Consider the following 19,563-nt stretch of genomic DNA (forward strand, 5'->3'; position numbering starts at 1 on the left):
ATAACCTATCTGTATACAGCAAATGGAGTCATACCCTATCTGTATACAGCAAATGGAGTCATACCCTATCTGTATACAGCAAATGGAGTCATACCCTATCTGTATACAGCAAATGGAGTCATACCCTATCTGTATACAGCAAATGGAGTCAGACCCTATCTGTATACAGCAAATGGAGTCAGACCCTATCTGTATACAGCAAATGGAGTCATACCCTATCTGTATACATCAAATGGTGTCATACCGTATCTGTATACAGCAAATAGAGATTTACTACAAACAAACAATGCATTATGCAATTAAAGTATCAAGATGCTATCTAGTGACTGAGATCCCTTGGATTGGTTTCAGCCAGGTGATTTGGTTTCAAACCATAACTATAACCAATAGTGTATTTTTAAAACATCTCACTCTAATTTTTTTCCCAAACGAAAAGTGATTCAACTGAAAAGAATAAGATTATGTTTTACATCATTTCAGCTCTTCTAAATCTGCAATAATTCAAGCTTAAAGTGTCCTTTTACATCGATAATAGTGTTTGAAAGCCACGGAAACTCTTAGTTGCCTCCAAGTGTTGTGTTATCAAGACTGCTTGCTTGCTGGCAGCAAATTGCCATTCACTGGAGAACTTCCTCAAAATTTCAAAAAAAGCTATCATGAAGGCTAACAGAACAATGAACTCCCATGAAGCTTCAAAAAAGTGTCAAGGTCAATGTCAGGAGATATCAGATACCAAATTTGCTGATCATGTGATGTACTCTCTACATGCAGCTTGAAACTGGCCTTGAGATTACAAAACTCTGGGCTAAATTTGGGTAAAGACTGAATTTCCACTGTAAACCAATAAAGGTGACATCAAAAGTGAAGTCCTTGCATGACTGGTCAGCAAAAAATCAAGTTCAATGAAAATAATGCAGATTCTGACTGGCTGCTGCATTACGGGAGAGCATGGAGATCTTAAAACCCAGAAACCAAGTCTGAGATTGAGGTTACATTACCAGAAAGGATCTTTCAAAAGCAATATCATCTGTGACTGGTTGAAACAAGATGTCAAGCTCAAACTACAGTGGAAGGGTCACATAATCTCTGCCTTAATCTATGATGTTTGCTAATGTGTGCACATCATATATTGACTGACATGACAGCTGGTCATCTAGAATTTAAATATTGATCTTTGTTGATTTTTCATCATTCAAACAAAAGTAGTCCCTTGAAGGGACTGATGTAGTACTGACTTAAAAGGATTTTCAGAAATCAATATATGACCATTTATACTTTTTAACTGCCTAGAGCAGAAATCTTCTGATATTTTTTAAATAAAAATAACAAGATTTCAAATTAGCCACTGTCATGGCCAGTTCAGATGCAAGATCAGTACCATTTTCATTAATGAACTAGACATCATTAATTTTAAGGTAATAAAACAAAAATCAGGATGGCCACCATAGTGACAATATAGTATGTCATCACATTTGACACCATTTTCATTTAGGCACAACTAGACACCCTTGGAAGTCTTCCAGTGAAAACCCCATGCTGATAGTAGACTTTCCATTTAAGACAATTTTTAAGACGGCTGCCATAATGACTAAACTGAATGCCAGTTTGACACCATTTTCATTTAGGACCAAGCAGACATTAACACATAGTTTTTTTATGAAAAACCTATGTCAATATGACTTTCTGTTTAGGAGGAGTAGTGATACATGTGTCAGATTATGTTCATGAGGAGTAGCGATACATATGTCAGATTCTGTTCATGAGGAGTAGCGATACATATGTCATATTCTGTTTAGGAGGAGTAGTGATACATGTGTCAGATTCTGTTCATGAGGAGTAGCGATACATGTCAGATTCTGTTCATGAGGAGTAGTGATACATGTGTCAGATTATATTCATGAGGAGTAGCGATACATATGTCAGATTCTGTTCATGAGGAGTAGCGATACATATGTCAGATTCTGTTTAGGAGGAGTAGTGATACATGTGTCAGATTCTGTTCATGAGGAGTAGTGATACGTGTCAGATTCTGTTCATGAGGAGTAGCGATACATGTGTCAGATTCTGTTTAGGATGAGTAGTGATACACGTGTCAGATTATGTTCATGAGGAGTAGTGATACATGTGTCAGATTCTGTTCATGAGGAGTAGCGATACATGTGTCAGATTCTGTTTAGGAGGAGTAGTGATACACGTGTCAGATTATATTCATGAGGAGTAGCGATACATGTGTCAGATTATGTTCATGAGGAGTAGCGATACATGTGTCAGATTTTGTTTAGGAGGAGTAGCGATGCATGTGTCTGGTCGGAACAACCAATTAGACATCACAACAAGTGTGTCAATGTTAGAAGATGTGAGATGACGAAAAATTAATCAGGTTAAAATTCATCAATATAATCAAATAGGCCTTTGGCATACTACTGTAACACCTGTAACTGTTATTTTAGTCATGTTATGTCAATGGTAAGAAGCCAGATCTGCTTGTATGGTCACGTGCATGTAATGTTAGCTATCTGGTGTGATCATTCGTTCATACAAGTGTTCTGACCATTTCTAACAATGCAAATAACCAAAATAATTTGTAGATTGAGATGAATAAAGGGAGATTTTGTGTACATAAGCAGATTAAAAATAACATATAAGTGGGGTCAAATGCACAAGAACATTTCAAATTGAAAAGTACATGGTCGAGTCAATGTACTAGGGTGAGAACTAATACAATGAGGCAACAAACAGGCCTCCACTTCAAAAGCTGTCAATGACAATAATGAGCAGTAGGAATCTTTTTCTTCAATCAAATGTGCCAGCAGGTCAGAGTTAGTAGAATTTGTACTTTCATTAAATAATGCCAGCATTTAGTGTTTGTTTTTCAATGATCTGAAACAAATAATTTTAGATCCTGATCTTCTGTCACATTATATGACGGTAAATCAGGTTAAACACTGTTCACAGTGCAATAGGAATCAACAATTTAATTTTCTTAAGGGATATAGGGATAGGGTAGGCTGTTTTCCTCGAGTAGCCTGAAAATATATTCTTGCTCTGATTTGTATTAAAATAGAACTGGTTCTACGCATTATATTAGCTGAACAAAATTCACTACCTTAGGAAAAAGAAATAAGTTCTGATCTGAACAAACCTTCCCCATAAAATTTAAATGGTCAGCTGCTTTGGCAGGAGTACATACACAAACAATCAGTCTTAATTTCATTCAGATTACCTACCTGGTCTCATGGCAACATGTGTGGCTGCATTGAAGTGTGCTGGGAGGGGTTGGTGAGCAGGAGGAGGCTGACAATATGGAGGCACAAATGGCGCACCTGGAGACGAGATCCTAACAGGTGGGGGACTGGATAAATATCCTGAAGAAAAAAAATGTTCCAGAGAATCTATGTATTGTGTTGATTGCTCCACCTCCCACACCTCTAACTCCCATTATCTGACTTGCAAAAAACTTGAACACAAATTTTACAACTTTCGATTCCACCACTGGAAAAGATGTATAGTCAAATCTGTCCCAATGGTCACCTTTATTGAGTGATCAGCTTTTCACAATGGCCTTTCTAATTTCCCGAGAATCTCCAACATAAATGTCCTCTTTGCAATGGTAACTTGCCGTTCGTGGTTCAATAGACCATATATACATTGATCGCCCAGTCTACGCAAACTTAATTTTTGCTTCATGTGGAAGGCATTTTTTAGATAAAGGAATATCGTGTGAACAAATGAGAAAACATTTCTTATCTTGCTTTTAACTCCAGTCATGTTCACAATGTAACTCACTCAAAGACGACAATATGTGAATTTCAAAAGCGGGGCAATTTTCATCATTTGGGCAGAGGATCAAAGCAATTAGTAAGATGGTGGGAAAAGTAGTTGTTATCTCAGCAGAAATGGGAGTCACCTTTTGTATCAGTGTGACGGGTACAGTTAGATATCTTCATCTATCTGCCTGTGAATTAGTTATCCCTTGAGAAGGGACATGTGCTACATCCCTTTTCATCTGGGTTATGAGTAATTCAGTATTCAAAATGTGTCTGTGAAAGAGGGCATGGTTTCAGTTCATATCCATTATGTGGCTTCTTTTGATATTCTATTTAACACAGGCTTGTCTCCAACTTATTCTGATCTTGCCAAGTCGAGCATCTGACTAATCTGGATAGTTTTTAAAGCTCCATTGCCACCATTATGTGCAAAAAGTTGTATGTGACAAATCTTCTGAATAATACTGAATCTTGACAAATATTGGTCCTAAACATCGTTGGATTCCATTCAAACTTAACAATATCAATTTTTCATTACATTACAAGCCATGTAACTTATCCATGAACTGAGAAACCCAGCCATTTTTTTTTATAGATGCGTATGAATTAATCTGAGGTTAGTCAAAAGCTGGAACACAAGATTTGATGATATCACAATTGTAAATATAGGACACCAACACATTGCTATGTTGGACACGGCAGGTTATCTTTATATGATAATCCATTTTTCTCTTTCATATGATGCAGTGCTCGGTCTAGCACTTATGTGTATTAGCTAATGTACATTATTTTTTACAAGTCTGTGATGTATGCTGCCAATTAATATGGAAATGTACAACAGCTGGGTATGTCTTCAGCCCAGGTTCACCCCTCAAATTATTCCATTCTCCAACTGATCACCAACATTTATCCGGGTCTCATTTTTATCTAACGCATGCTTTTTCTTCCCAGAACGACTTAAAACAAGTGGGCCTACCTCTCTTTGTTCCAATTAAATCATTCTGTCCACCATGTGCTGCTGCAATTATATTAGTCACTAACGGAATTTGTCTGAAGCATCTCATTATTACTTTTGAAGCACTCTCAACAAAGAATGAAAATACGACTGACTTTCAAAGCTATCAAAATTCTAGGAAATGTCAACTGGGTATCCGTCAAACCTAACGATCGGTTAGCTGATCACACATCGATAATGTAAGATCCGTAGATGGAGGTCTATGACAGATAATTGTGCAAGCTGCCAAAAGTCACATGACACAAGCCATGAACTACTTGACATACCAGGAATCTTTGATCTGAACATGAAAAAATTGTATTAATCAATTTTTTTAAAATGAATTAAATGTGTACCCTATGGCTCATTGTATTACCCGGATGATTATGAACGGACAGATAACCACTTACCCGGTGACAGCTATAGCAACTCTGGGGACTGAATTAAGTGGTGGCATGTTGTTCAAACCTAATCTCTTGCTTATTTCAAAGAGCAGTTAATGTCAAATAATTTTTAAACAAATCATTTCGTTCTTTCCAAACTTCAGTTAGACTGGAAGAATGGTGAATAGGTGCCTTAAAGCATGAACAAATTAAGATCAGTGTATATTCCGAAGTTGGTGATGACATCATTTCTAAGATGGATTAAAATGAGTATGATACATTTGGGAAAGAACAACATATACCCATAATTATGATTTTGTTGTGCAATGCACATAAAATGACGACGACGACGACAATGATGATGATGATGATGACGATGATGACGAGAATAATGGTTTGTTCAAAAGGTGAACTTCTGAACAGCGGTCATCTGTATGTAATGGCCAGTTTTGCCTTTCCCCATGAGTGGCTGCTATTGTCAGGTTTCATTGTGCATATAAAGTCATCCTTATACAGGTGAGACAAACAACAACAATAACAAGCAGACCTAGATTAGCATTAATGAAAGAATTTATTTCATTTCCAGTTTTATATTCTCATAATCTCAATCAAAGATGTAATAAAAATTTCAATAAAAAATTGTACCACCCTACCTTGAATTCTAAATCTGTCTTCATTAGTATTTTCAAGATCACTGGACACTCCACTATCACTATCTGCGGGACTGGGAGGTAGGGTTGCTGAAAACAAAAAGTTTCACGGTGAATATATATATATATATACACACACACACACATACATACACACATGCATACATACATACACACATATACTTCAGCTGCAAATTTAGGCAGGGATGGGAAGGAGCATTTTTGTATTGTATTTATTATAAATACTTTCTCCATCTGCTTTTGTGCTACTCAGTTAGGTCTGTTTTGCAAGTCTAATTAAATCATATGACACTGCAAAAAAAAAACAACAACAGATGATGCACCTGACGAATGACAGAAATTCTTTAATGCAGTTCAGTTTCCATGACAAATACTAATAACATTTTGCATTTTTAAAAATCCAATAATAATCCTACATAAGATCTAAGTGAGATTTTGATGTAAAACATAACATTACCATGTATTTGACAGCAGATACATGCTTGTCTAGGCCAGATAAGAAGTTTTTTTTTTTTTCAAAGGCCAAGATAAGAATTTATTGCTCAATACTAGTTAAAGTGCTGGGCAGACAAATAGCTGGAATTTCTTTTTTGACTCTGGACATATACATGAAAACTAGGAAATCAAGAAATATAATTCTGGCATCTGTTCAATATATATATATATATATATATATATATATATATATATATATATATCCCTTTGGGGTGTTTGTACTTCACTGCTCACTGCCAAAAAAAATCGACAAACCCATGTTTTGAAATTTGCATCTTGGGAATATCATGTTGTTTGATACAAGTGGCACTTCATAATGCATCATATAAGCTGAATGTTATCAAATTCCATCAAGTAAACTTCTGGAAGCAAAAACTGATAACAGGATGAAAATAAAATACATATCAGTTTTTATTACTACATCTCAGTCTCTGGGTAATACACAACCAATAATTAATGATGTAAATTTGACATTGCTAGAACACAGCAGTACCCAACTGCAGTGCAAAATGAGGTATATTTAGAAAGATGCAAGACAAGTTCAGTAGGGAGTCCTTTTTTTATTTGACTTGTCTAACCATTTCAAATTGTCGACCTTCCTGTGAACATGTGTTATACTCTGAAGATTACAGCCTGTATGGAAACATGGTATCAAATATACATTACTGTATCAACAATATTCATCTCCATTTAGTATACCAGTCTGGTGATTAATCTGAGACCAGGGTCAAGGTCAATCCTGTACTTGCCCAATGAAGATTCATTTATAGATCTACATCTGCCAATATATCAATTAAAACAAGTAAAAATCAAGATCTGTCCAGGACTTGCCCAATGAAGATTTATGTATAGATCTACCAGTACAGTACAAAATTAAAGCAAGTTAAAATCTCGGTCCTGTTCTAAGAACATGAGTATCTTGAGGTCAGTGTGTATAGGGTCTTGTTTCATTACTCTGTTGCTATACGCTACGGAAAAACTGCTGGCATTTGCTGTATAAACCAAAGTAAAGATACAGATGCATTAATTGATCCTATATTTACTAAACTGCAAAATCAATGAATAAGATATTGGAATTAACATTCAATACACCTAACTGTAATCAATCTCTCTCACCACCACCCAGGTGTCTATTCCAAGTGGACACACAGTGCCATGAGAATGTCAGTCCATATCTGCATGCTACCCAGGGCCCCGAGTGGCCGAGTGGCCTAAAGCACTCTCCGTTACGGATCACTACCATCTCACCTCTGTCTGCGTGGGTTCGAGTCTTGGATTCGGCCAATGTTGGTATGTGAGAAAGCTTGCCAGTAGCTTCTTGTGGGTCGGTGGTTCTTTCTGGGGTTTTCCTGGGTTCTTCCTCCACCATTATTAATACTGGCCGCCATGTATAGCCTAACGTGTGCTGAAAAATGGCATTAAACCCCACAACAACAACAGCATGCTACCCAGAAATTCTCTAACCATATCCCAATGACCAAAACTTCATCTAAGATATAATGAAAGGGGTAAATATAATTGTTTACAAAAAGCTTTGGTTTGGTTTTTAATGTCATTTGTAAGAACCACTGAACCATGGAAAGCTACTAGCAAGGTTTCTCAAATACCCACAATAGCTGAGCGGAGACTGAAACACATTCTCAAACACATTTGAAAGGAGTTAGATCTCAATGATCTCTAAAGGTGATTGCCTCAGAGCACTTTGACACCTGGGGTCCTAATATGTTTCTGCTTTAAGTGAGCAATTGTACCTGTATAAAATAGTTGTTTTTTTTTTCCTAAAGTAGGATAAGATGGGCATTTGGAATAAAGAGTGATCTCCATACAAAAATAATAGCTCCATTTAGCAAAAGAAAAAAAGAAAAAAAAAAAGAACTCCAACTTTTACCCTTCTGCTCATGCATGAGTCAAATAGCCAATGAAAAAAGATATTTCTAACACAACTAGGCAGTATGTTATTGAAAGAACACCAGAGATTTAATGTTTTCGGATCTATTCAGAAATAGCTTTCAAAATGTGTTTCCTACTCGATTTTCAGGCGAAATGACAAAAAGCTCCATGGGTTAATGTGTTAAGGAACAGCTTTCTGGAGAGAGACAAGACAGTCCGAGGACAAAGTCTGAAGAAAAAAAGGAAAACAAAGTGACAGATTCAGAGTAAAGGACTAGGAAGTCAAGAAAGGGATGCAGCATAGAGAATAGGAAGGCTCGAGTAAATAGGAAGACGCTGATACAGAGTCAAGGGAGGAAGGTGATGCAATCAGTCATGGACATTGCGCTATTTTCACCACTTGTTATTATGATGAAATAAATCCAAATTAGACACTGTAATTAAATTCTGTTGACATAACTTTGAATGGGGTTGTTGCTATTAATTGTTATTGATTAAATTTTGTTATTTCTCTTGTCTAAGGGGGCTCATATTGCATTATTTATTTCCAATAGTCTTGCTCAGTTCTCTGTTGATATTCTATCTTTCCACTCCCACCGGGCTATAATATCAAGGGAGATCATCCTCTGGATAATGCCAGCCAACTCCAATTAACCAGCCCTCTTACTAAGAGGGTGACATTACAGATTGCCGTTATTCATTAAATTTCAACCCTTTTTTGTATATTTAACCATCTAACCATCAGCAATGCTGACTGGGGGCTAAGAGCAGTACAGCTAATTTTCACTAAATTTAACTTCCAACAAAACAGAGCCTGGGTGGGACTTCCATAATAGTTTAAATAAAATACTGGGAGCACCCTGTCCCAACCATATACTTTGTCACAAGCACAAAAGCCTAACAAAAACATGGACTATTAGACTATTACATATCTGAATGGCAGAATCTACAAACAAGAGCTGATTAATGGAAAAAACAAAGCAACACTTGAAAAATGGTCTATTTTGTTTTTTTTGTCTGAATAGCAAATACTGTAAAATTAATCAACGATTAATATGGAGAAAGGGCGCATCAGTCACACACTAAGGTGAATAACTTTATCAGATGTAACTATTTTTGTTAGCAACCTGGAATTTTCATTAACAAAAGTGAGTTAATTATTCAATCAACAATTCCCATCAGCATGTCTCAGGTCTGCAAAACTTGATTCTGTTTGACTGCATTTCTCATAATCTTAAGGACTAAAATATCCTTCTTAATTAAGTAAGATATACAAAGTGATATAAAATCAGTTTCCATAGTAACATGATACCAGCAATGGGCTGCCCAATTTACTGTAGCAGCTGCACACACATTTTTATTTGCACCTAAGTCTCTTCTCATTTTCGGCCAGAAAAGAATAAAAAATGAGTATGTCCTTGACAAGTTCTGGAAGGTTAATTTCAGCTACAGAAATTGCACAGCTCAAAAGCTTTTATGAAATTAACTGCAATTACTAAAATCTTTATCACACATTTATTCAGGTTGTGATCAATACTGCAAGAAGGCAGCTCTAAGGTATACGTGACTTTAAACAGGGAAAGAAATCATAAACTTATGGTCACAGAAGTCATAAAAAGTGATAAAGCTATATCTTCCTATTAATATATATCAGCACATGTCAGCAGCACTCAAAATTAACCTGACTTTTTACAGTACTAGCAAAATTTGCAAAGCTGTAATGGTCTCCACTAATATCATCCTGCAATATATTAGCATCTCAAATACTAGCTTGCTAGCATTAATTTAAAGCCCTGGTGAGACAACTAAATCTGGCCAGGATACAACATGAGGCTTTCTGAAATATCAACTTCTTACTGGCTGTGAGTGGAAATAAAAAGTTTAAACAGGAGCTTCAGTTTACGAGTTTGTGTCAACCAATCTCAAACGGTGTTACTTCTGAAATATCATTGCTAACTGCAAACTTTGAAATTTTGAATTTCATTATCTTATGGGGTTTGACTCTAATTGCCTAAACAATGATTGTGGTAATTCCAAGCCTGACTGATTTACATCCTATCTAACAAAGAGAAAACATTGTGTCAAAATAAATAGTTTTTCTGAAGTTGAGCTACTTATATGTGGAATACCACAGGGATCAATACTAAGTCCACTATTCTTCATTCTCATAAATGATCTGCAGCTGAAAAACAAGGCAAACATAGTATCTTCCACCAACCTATATGCAGATGACACAACAGCTAAAACCAGACACAGAGGTGACCCATCCAATATCTTTACTTAAGGCTAGATTTGCGGTCTAAGGAAAATGGGATGGAATTAAACACACACAATTCAAAAGTAATAATGATTACAACCCAACAAAATGAGTGAAATGGAATGGGGAAAAAAATATAATTTGAATCTCAGCTTGAATGACATTTGTCTACAAATGGTTACCCATGAAAACATGGGGTCTTGGTTGACAACAATCTGCAATGGAATGAACATAGACAAGTTATATGTCACCAACTCATGTCTGATTATTACAGCAAGACAGGGCCATATCTATGAACCAAACACAGGTTAATAAATTACAAAAGCAATATAAAACCATACACCACTCCCTTGATAACTCACGCCCTGATAACTCATAAACTTGCTTATAACGCAGGGTCAGGCATTGGTCCCATTTTTTAAACCATTGTATTTGTATTATTAAATTACACTAGAACCTTGTCACTGCCCATTTTCCTAAGTAGAAATTAAATTAACAGAGAAAACTGCATAAATCAGTGGACATTGCTGACTTCCAAAAGGATGACAAAATTGCTGGTATCCACTTAATTTATGTCCATTTCAACAACATATTATTTTCTCTCATAGGCAAGAGCAATTATTCAACAAGAAATCTTTGGGTTCTACATTTGTTCTCCATTAGCTGATTACATCCCCTCTTTATCTACATCTCATTCTCATTCTACTCTTTTTCATCAATTTCCATGATCTGGATGCAATTAGGTTGTTAAAGCTAGTTGATATGGTTTGGACTGCCCTTAGGTTCAGACAGTTCCTGAGAGTCATTTGGCGTTTCCCAAAATGTCTTCAAGGAAAAATTTGACTTACCATTCTCCATATGCATATCAGAAGTAAAAGATGGATGCACCACTACAGCAAAGGGGCACTACCCCATTTGGTAACCACACAATTCAGATGTCATTGAAAACAACTAATTTAACCCCGTTCATTTATTTATTCATTATCTTTGGAAAACAAATTTTGAAAAATCTGTACTGGTATTTAGAAAGGGATCTATTTCATTATTTTTTACTTCATGTACTCCCTCTCATAAATTCAAGAAGTTTGGGGAAATATTAAAGATGATTTTTTAAATATTAATGAAGTTTTCAACAAATTCAAGAACTTTTCAAGGGTAAAATCACCTTTTTTAAAAATAACCCATAAAATTCACAAATTCTTTGACTTTTTTAAAGGTTCAATGAATCATACAGATGCATCAATGCTAACACTTTCAAATATCTGTGTGGGAATAAATTCACTAATGATTATCACAGATCATGTATAGGCATGTATTACCAACTTTCTAAATTAAGCGTATACAATTAGTTTCAACTTTTTATATTAATCAAGGATATATGCATACATAAATGTATTCAAGCAAGTATAGGCACAATTACCAAGCTTCAGTGTTGTCTCTCTTTTAAAAGTAATGAGACCCAGAGCAGCCCCTTGTACAACACCTAAATAGTAATCCAGGCCCTTGTACCCATCTACTGAAACCCCCATTTGATATCTTAACTGGTTATGTCAAATGAAAAGATTTTACTTTGTGCTTCTTTCCAATTCTTTAAATTACAATTATTAATCATCTTCTAGTTATCTTAATTTCAGTTTTCTGTCTCAGAAAGATGTAAAAAAATACTTTTAACAGGAATTGTTTTCAGCTACAATATTTATTCTACATGAGCTGTTATTCCTGTGATAGAGGGTCCATTCTGAATAGTTTGTGTGTTGGTTTTAAGTACACTATTAAGACATTACTGGCAGCTAAATGCCTTTCAAATGGACATACTTAGGATGCCAATGGGGGCCAGATCTAGTCAAGGGGGGGGGGGGCAGTGGGGGGTTTCTGAAATTTCCACAGGCCCTGACTTTCCCAGAAAGGGCACCAAAAGCAGAAGTTAATGTGTCTATTTACTCGATGTGTGCATAATACCCCACAAATGTGTGCAAGAATAAAATGAAAGTCAAATTTCAGATGATTGTACATTTATTTGAGTTAGGTTTGTTTGAGTTTTTTTTGTTTTTATTTTAAAAACCAGAATGGGGTCTGGACACACCAAAACACCCGCCCAACTCTTGATATGACCTTGCCAACCTATGCTGGTTAGCTGTGTATAAAACCTGTGACATTTTTTTGGACTATATGTCCAAGATTCTACCAACTGAATTCGCTGATATAATCAGAGCTTATTATTTTTTCTTCAAACAAAATTAATTTTCTATTTCACATTACATAGCTAACTCTAAACACCTAATTCATAGCTGTAAAAACTGGCAACTGACTCTTGAAACATATCACCCAGTATCAGGAAATAAAAATAGGTAAAAGATATTGAACTCGGTAGGGGGGAGTCCTGCCCAAAAATAAGTTAAAAAATTATTCTTACAATGATTTTCTGAAGGAATAAAACCCCAACAAATTATATCCTTTATATTATCTAAATAAAACCAAAAATGGAAAATTAAATGATCAGTTCCTGAAGGATACAACTTCAAAGTGGTGGTTGATAATATGTTGACTGTGAAGTTGGCTTTTCATGCCCAACATTTACAGGAACAAGTTCAACAGTGCTGCCTATGCTTGTCGTGTCCTTTATCTGTTAACATAGACAATCAGGTGATCTTTCTTGAGTGAAAATAGGTGTGTACATGTAACATCATGGTATGCTCATTTGATACCATACAGTTCTAATTTGTCACAAAAGATCACGATTTCATAACTATAGGAAAACACGAGCTGTCTTTCCTGATCATACTATGAAATGAATACAAGATAAAAAAGGCCCAGAATAATTTGATCTCTAGGGTTAGATTCCATAATAATTCTTCCTTCCAGGTTGTATTGTTTGGAATGTTATTGAGACAGTAGGTAGGAATATGTTTTGAACAGTCCACTTCATATATGGGTCAATACTTGTTGCTACCTGTTCATGTCTGCCCAAGTGGGTAGATATGGGAGAAGCAGTAAACAACAGCAAGCATTATATCATTTCTTAAGGTACCTAGACAGGAAGGAATTCTACTACCACCCACCCCAATTAGATATTCAACAAGTGTACTTAGGGGACTATTTAAGTTGAAAGGAGATGGGCTAGTGGGCTGGTACATTTAAAATATGTCAAGTCCTCTTTCAACTTGAAATACTATTCTAGCTAAGAGTTTGTACAAAAAAGGAGAACTAATTATATCCATTATATTAGCTGGGGGAAAATAACCCAAGTCAAAATGAAAAAATATCCAGCCTCCCTTGCTCCATGAAAATGAAATGGTTAGTCCCTAACTAAGTAGAAGGCCCTGGGTGGCTGAGTGGTCTAAGGCAATAACTTTTAGAGACCATTCATCACTGTCTGCACAAGTCTCAGTCACAGCTTCATCAATGTGGGTATGTAAAACAAACTTGCCAGTAGCTTCCAGTTAGTCTATGGGTATTTCCAGGGTCATATTGGGTTCTTCCTCCACTATATATACTGGCCACCACGTGAAGCCTATCAATAGTCCCAAATGTAAAATGGCCACCCTGATATTTCGGTTGGTAGCCAGGGAATGCCAAAGTTGGTTGGAGTTTGAGTATGTTTCTTTTACAAAACAAAGATAAACCTACTAATGTTGACAAAAGCGATTAGATAGCTTCGTTTCATTAAAGAAACTTATCCCTTCTTTAACCAACTTTGGCACCACATTTCAACCAACTGAAATGTATGTCAGTGGAACTTGAAGACACATCGACTCGCTGGTGTCAAAATTTGTATCCATCAGGAAAAAGACATGGAACGTAGAGTATCAAAAGTACAGTCTAAGTAAAGCAAACAGACCAAAAGGGTATATAAGCCTCAATATCGGCTGCCAAGCTTGCAATATATTCCTGAAAATCTGGTCTTTAAGTTCCCAATTCAGTCAATACTATTTAATTTGGAAGTAAAGACACTGACCAGAACAATATACATATCAGGATGGAATCTTACATTCTAGGTCTAAGCCTATCATGTGTCAAAAAAATGGCATAAAACTTTCTCCACAGACAAAAAGTTGATTGTAACAATGTAAATTGTTGACCCATAATATGCATGATGAGAGTGGTAATGTATTACTGCTTGAGCAAGGGGGTGCTGTGTTGCATGTCAGTCTCATAGTTGGCAGCCAATATGACACTGTTGCAAAGACTAAAGCCAAATTGCAACTATACCTACTGCAGGCCTTCCATTAGATTTCAAGCTAGAGCTAAGCTGCTAAAGTAAGCAGGAAATTGGGGGGGGGAACACCCCCAGTAGTGATACAGGTGTTTCTTCCTTAAAGTAGCTGGGTGTAAAGTAAAAGTAGCCAGGTAAGTCACCTGGCTCCCAGCTGACAAGTAAAGCCCTCAGCTACTCTAATGACTTTTTCCCTATGCCAAGCACAATTAAGTTCTCTAGTTTTTCAAATTCTGTTGGGCTCTATTTCAATTGGTTGTGATGTTAGCCAAGGAATGCCAAAGTTTGTTAACTCTCGCATTAATTTTTGTTTAACAAAATGAATCTGCATAATCCCATTTGGCCAAAGGTTTTTAGATATGTTTTCTTCAGTACAGAAAATAAACAGGTGATGTTGGCATTCCTTGAGGCTACCATTACTCATAAGCCATTTAATGATATTGTACCCAACTGAGTTTGAAAAACTCATCCACTTATTTTTCTTGGAAAGTTTAGTGCAGCTAAGGCAATCAGGCTTTAATCCGTGCAACATTGTCAATACAGGCTTCCAATTATGATATACAGTGTATTCTTGAAAATATGGTCTTTTGTTCCACGGTCAACTGACTCCAGAACACTACACATCAATGCTTTTAAAAGTATCAGATGTCCACACCTAAAATCATACATAACAGAGTTGATGTCTTATATTGCAATACTAATTGTAAGCAAGTATTTTGTCAGTTACACATTGTTTATAAATTCCTGGAAGCACACACACAGAAGAGAAAAAGAAAAAGAGTGCAACTGATCAAATGCATAAAAAGTATGATAAATATTAGTCCAAAATGTTCAAATCACAACATATGAACTTTCAGCTTTCATATCAACAAAGATTTACAAACTGAAAATTCATTAAAAAAATTAAAATGGTTTAATCTGACCACTTTTCTAATTTTAATACCAGTATTGCACTTGCAATTGTAATATGCTATATGTAATTGATCCCATATGCCTAACTGAATGTCAGCAAATAGAACTGTCGAGAAAGGGGCCCCGAGTGGCCGAGTGGTCTAAAGCGCTCTTCGTTACGGATCACTGCCATCTCACCTCTGTCTGCGGCGGTTCGAGTCTAAGATTCAGCCAATATGGGCATGTGAGAAAGCTTGCCAGTAGCTTCTCGTGGGTCGGTGGTTCTTTCCGGGGTTTTCCGGGTTCTTCCTCCACCATTAATACTGGCCGCCATGTATAGCCTATCGTGCTGAAAAATGGCGTTAAACCCCACAACAACAACACAACAACTGTCGAGAAAAGTAAAAGCTATGCAAAGGACCAACCATTTAATTTGTATGGGGGGGGTCAGTTGGATCAGTCTACAGTTAATAAAAAAATTGGCCTATCAAATGGTCATAATACTTTGTTCTAAATTGTAATTTATTCATTCCATCCTATTAGCTGACAAGAAATATTACCTTTTGATAAAAGAAACAAAATATCCCAATGGAGAGACACCCCATCTACCCCAAGATCAAATGGACAGTCCTTAAACTTGTCCACATCCATGATGGAGTCATAAAATATTTCAATATGCACCAGATAGTTATGTGTATGAGACAAAGCTTACATGTCATTTATAAGCAGTGTCTTGAGTTGTAATTATTAAAGTAGGTCATGAGTCTCCATTTTTAAGCTGAGACACTTAGAATAGTGAAGTGCCTTGCCCAGAGAAACACCCCAGCAGTTGACCAGTGGGCTGTTCTCAGATACCGGTTAGTTCAAGCTGATAGTATACATTTTTTATATAATGTTGTACCTACATTTATGACAAGTCATTTCAATCCATAGAAATTCATTTCAATCTGTATTAGTTCATTTCAATCTGTACAAGTTGTTTTAATCTGTACACGTTACTTCAATCTATGCAAGTCATTTCAATCTGTACAAGTTGTTTTAATCTGTACAAGTTACTTCAATCTATTCAAGTCATTTCAATCTGTACAAATCAGTTAAATCTGTAACAGCTGGGTCATGTTCAGGCATTGACATACATACTGAACCTAAGCTGTTGTCAGCCATTCAGATTTACATTTATATGGCCCTGCCAACAAAAATTTATCTACCTGATATTACTAGGTAATACTAAGGACATCAATATGACCTTGTGGGTCATATACAGTCATGCATGCCAGAAAAGCAGAAATATTTTTAGCCCAAATCTATTCAAATGCAATACAAACTGTATGGATAGACCTCTGGAATGTTTTATATGGAAAAGAACCTCCCACTGCTAATCGTAAAGTACACGGTAGCTGAATTTCAAAAACTTTTGTTGGCTAAATTACACAAGAACAATGACAGCTTTAAGTGTGCTCAACGTCCTGAAGAAAAAAAGATTAGCACAAATCTTCTGAGGACTTCCTTAAAAATAACTTCCACAAAAGCAAATACGCTTGCATACCGATTGTTCAGTTTAACGAACTCTTAACAATCACCTTATTTTCATTTTAAATTGGGGTGAATCAATACCTAAAAGTCAAGACACCTGCAAATGGTTTGCTGATGAATATACAATGGGCATTGTTTGCAACAAGATATGCAATCTAGAGACATTCTACTGGATTAGCTTTTGTCAACTTATTTAAAAACTATTCTTGAAAGATTGCCAGCTACGTCAACCTGCATGGATTTCTTACTGAACTCTTTAGCTTACAGTGACGTTCATCTTAGCATGACCTATTGAGTACAGAATCCAAAAAAAATCTCTAAGTCGGTGGTTGATGTACATAAAACATATACATATTGATCTGCTCTACCCCTATGCAAGCCATTTCTTGCTTCTTTTGCAAAGTGCTGAAATAAATGTTTTCAATAGTTATGTCCATCTATGTCCATAAGAAGAACATGTTTTAACTAATTTTATTCAAAATCCTGAAGTTGTGAAATTCATGACAATTGTAGCATGCCATTTGAACTTTGCCCTTTTCACTATTTTACAACCTAGTAGGTATGCAATATTACATGGAAATTCATTATCTCTTTAGTGTAACAGGACAACCTTGAAGATCGTAAACATGTCTGACGATTGTGCCTACAAACAAAATTTGTTTTATTTCAATATATTTTACCTCATATCCTTCATGTGCTCTGAGTTACTGTCTTTACATTACAATATTTCTGAAATTTTTTTAAGGCTACAATTTTTCCTACAGAGAGCAAGTAAATTTGCTTTCACCTAAAAAATTAATTAGTAAAATGCATATTAAGAAATAAAGGTAATACAGCTTTATCCCAATGATTTCCAATTTCATGCAAATTTAAGCATTAATGTACAAGATAAATTCATTCCAATTTAAGATTCATTATTGATAAATTCCATTGAAAAAAACCTTAACTGTAACATTATAAATATCGATTCATAAAGTTTAGAAAATATTTATAACAAATGATGCAAATTTTGAACAGGATGATAAAATATCATGATGACAACTAAGAAAGCAATTTTAAATTGCTTTGCAAGTTCCATAAAATTCTAAACAAAGAAAATACTGATTGGGTAGCTCTGAGGCAGACTATTATGTGAAGTTAGTGATTGGTTTCGCTCAATATTTTCCTCCACTGGACATTAAACCATAGGACTTGTCTTCATATGAAAGGAAAAGTGTCAGAAATCATGGGCATATTGGGACCAACTACTAGACTGGTCACTTATAAGCAGTAAATCGACTTATCTCTTGCAAAGATGGTGACCTATCGTACATACTCACTCATAAAGCAGGTCCAACTGCAGAATGCATAGACACAGATCTGCTGTTGCATTTATGAGCGAGAATATCTGGGTCTGTGCAGTCTGTAAAGAGTAATCAGTTCAACAAACAAGACCCTGATCTTCAGAAGCATTATGCTACAGCAGATCTGGATCTATGCTGTTTACAGTTTGACTCGACTTACAAGCAAGTGTATATGGTAATGTAGGAGTTTGCAGCCACACAACTAAAATGGATTTTGTTATCAATTATTCCATCTGCCAAATGTTTGTATCTGAATGTATTACATACTTGTAATTAGACTGTGTTGGTGTCAATTTTCAGGATGCTGCATTATATCAGTTTTCACTCACCAATTTTAGTCCAAAATATAATTGTTGCAACTTGGTGTGTTCAGCTGTAATGAATGTATTAAGGAGAATAAGATAGTCTTTCTTTAAGACTGAATTACCATATATACTCACTTGTAATTCAGGTCAAGCTGCAAACAACACAGACATTGGTAAGCCATCACATAATATGCCAGCAGATCTGGGTGTATGTTGTTTTTATTGGTCCTAACAAACTGCACAGACCCAGATTTGCAGGCACATTATACAAAGCAGGTCTTGGTTTATGCTGATTGCAGTTGGAACAAACTTTAAGTAAGTAAATATGGTATAAGAAGGGTCTGGAGGTAACTATACGATGTCACTGAGGAGCTCTTACCACTGGATGCTTGTTGAAGGATGCCTTGCAAGAAGGTTTTGCTTTCTGAACTGGCTCCTGGAGACTCCATGCTTAACAAGGCCTCCACTGCCATTCGATGACCATTTTTCTGTTGTTCCTCGCATGTTTCCACTGAAATGAGCAAAAATCCTCATTGGAAACTCATTAGGTTTTATTATTTCACATTATTTCATTGTTCACAAATGTCCAAATTTGGATTCAGTCTGGTAAAGAATGCACAAGCCATAAAGTATGAAAATGTGCCTGCTTTAAAAAGAAAATGACTGCTCGACTGAGGTCATGTATTTATGCCCTGAAACGAGTTACTGTATTACGAGACAGAACCATATGACCATAGTTTTTACATTCTTTTGTTTTTGTCATGACATGACATAAATGAAATTTACAAGCTTGTATATACCCAGGAAACAATGAGATATAA

General features: G+C 35.9%; 1 protein-coding gene across 6 annotated transcripts in view; it reads right to left on the reverse strand.

The window, feature by feature from the left end:
- LOC149796577 (uncharacterized) overlaps window positions 1-19,563 on the reverse strand; it is a 318,277-nt gene that overhangs the window by 33,295 nt on the left and 265,419 nt on the right. For all 6 annotated transcript variants that reach the window (XM_089961283.1, XM_089961284.1, XM_089961282.1 and 3 more), the window contains 3 exons: window positions 19,122-19,253; window positions 5,798-5,884; window positions 3,228-3,365 (listed from right to left, as the gene is read on the reverse strand). In XM_089961283.1, coding sequence (XP_089817409.1) covers window positions 3,228-3,365; window positions 5,798-5,884; window positions 19,122-19,253 — 357 coding nt within the window. The remainder of the gene's footprint in view (window positions 1-3,227; window positions 3,366-5,797; window positions 5,885-19,121; window positions 19,254-19,563) is intronic.

This window comes from Sinohyriopsis cumingii, chromosome 6 (genome assembly GCF_028554795.1).
Source record: "Sinohyriopsis cumingii isolate HCF-2022 chromosome 6, ASM2855479v2, whole genome shotgun sequence".
Taxonomy (NCBI): Eukaryota; Metazoa; Mollusca; class Bivalvia; order Unionida; family Unionidae; genus Sinohyriopsis; species Sinohyriopsis cumingii.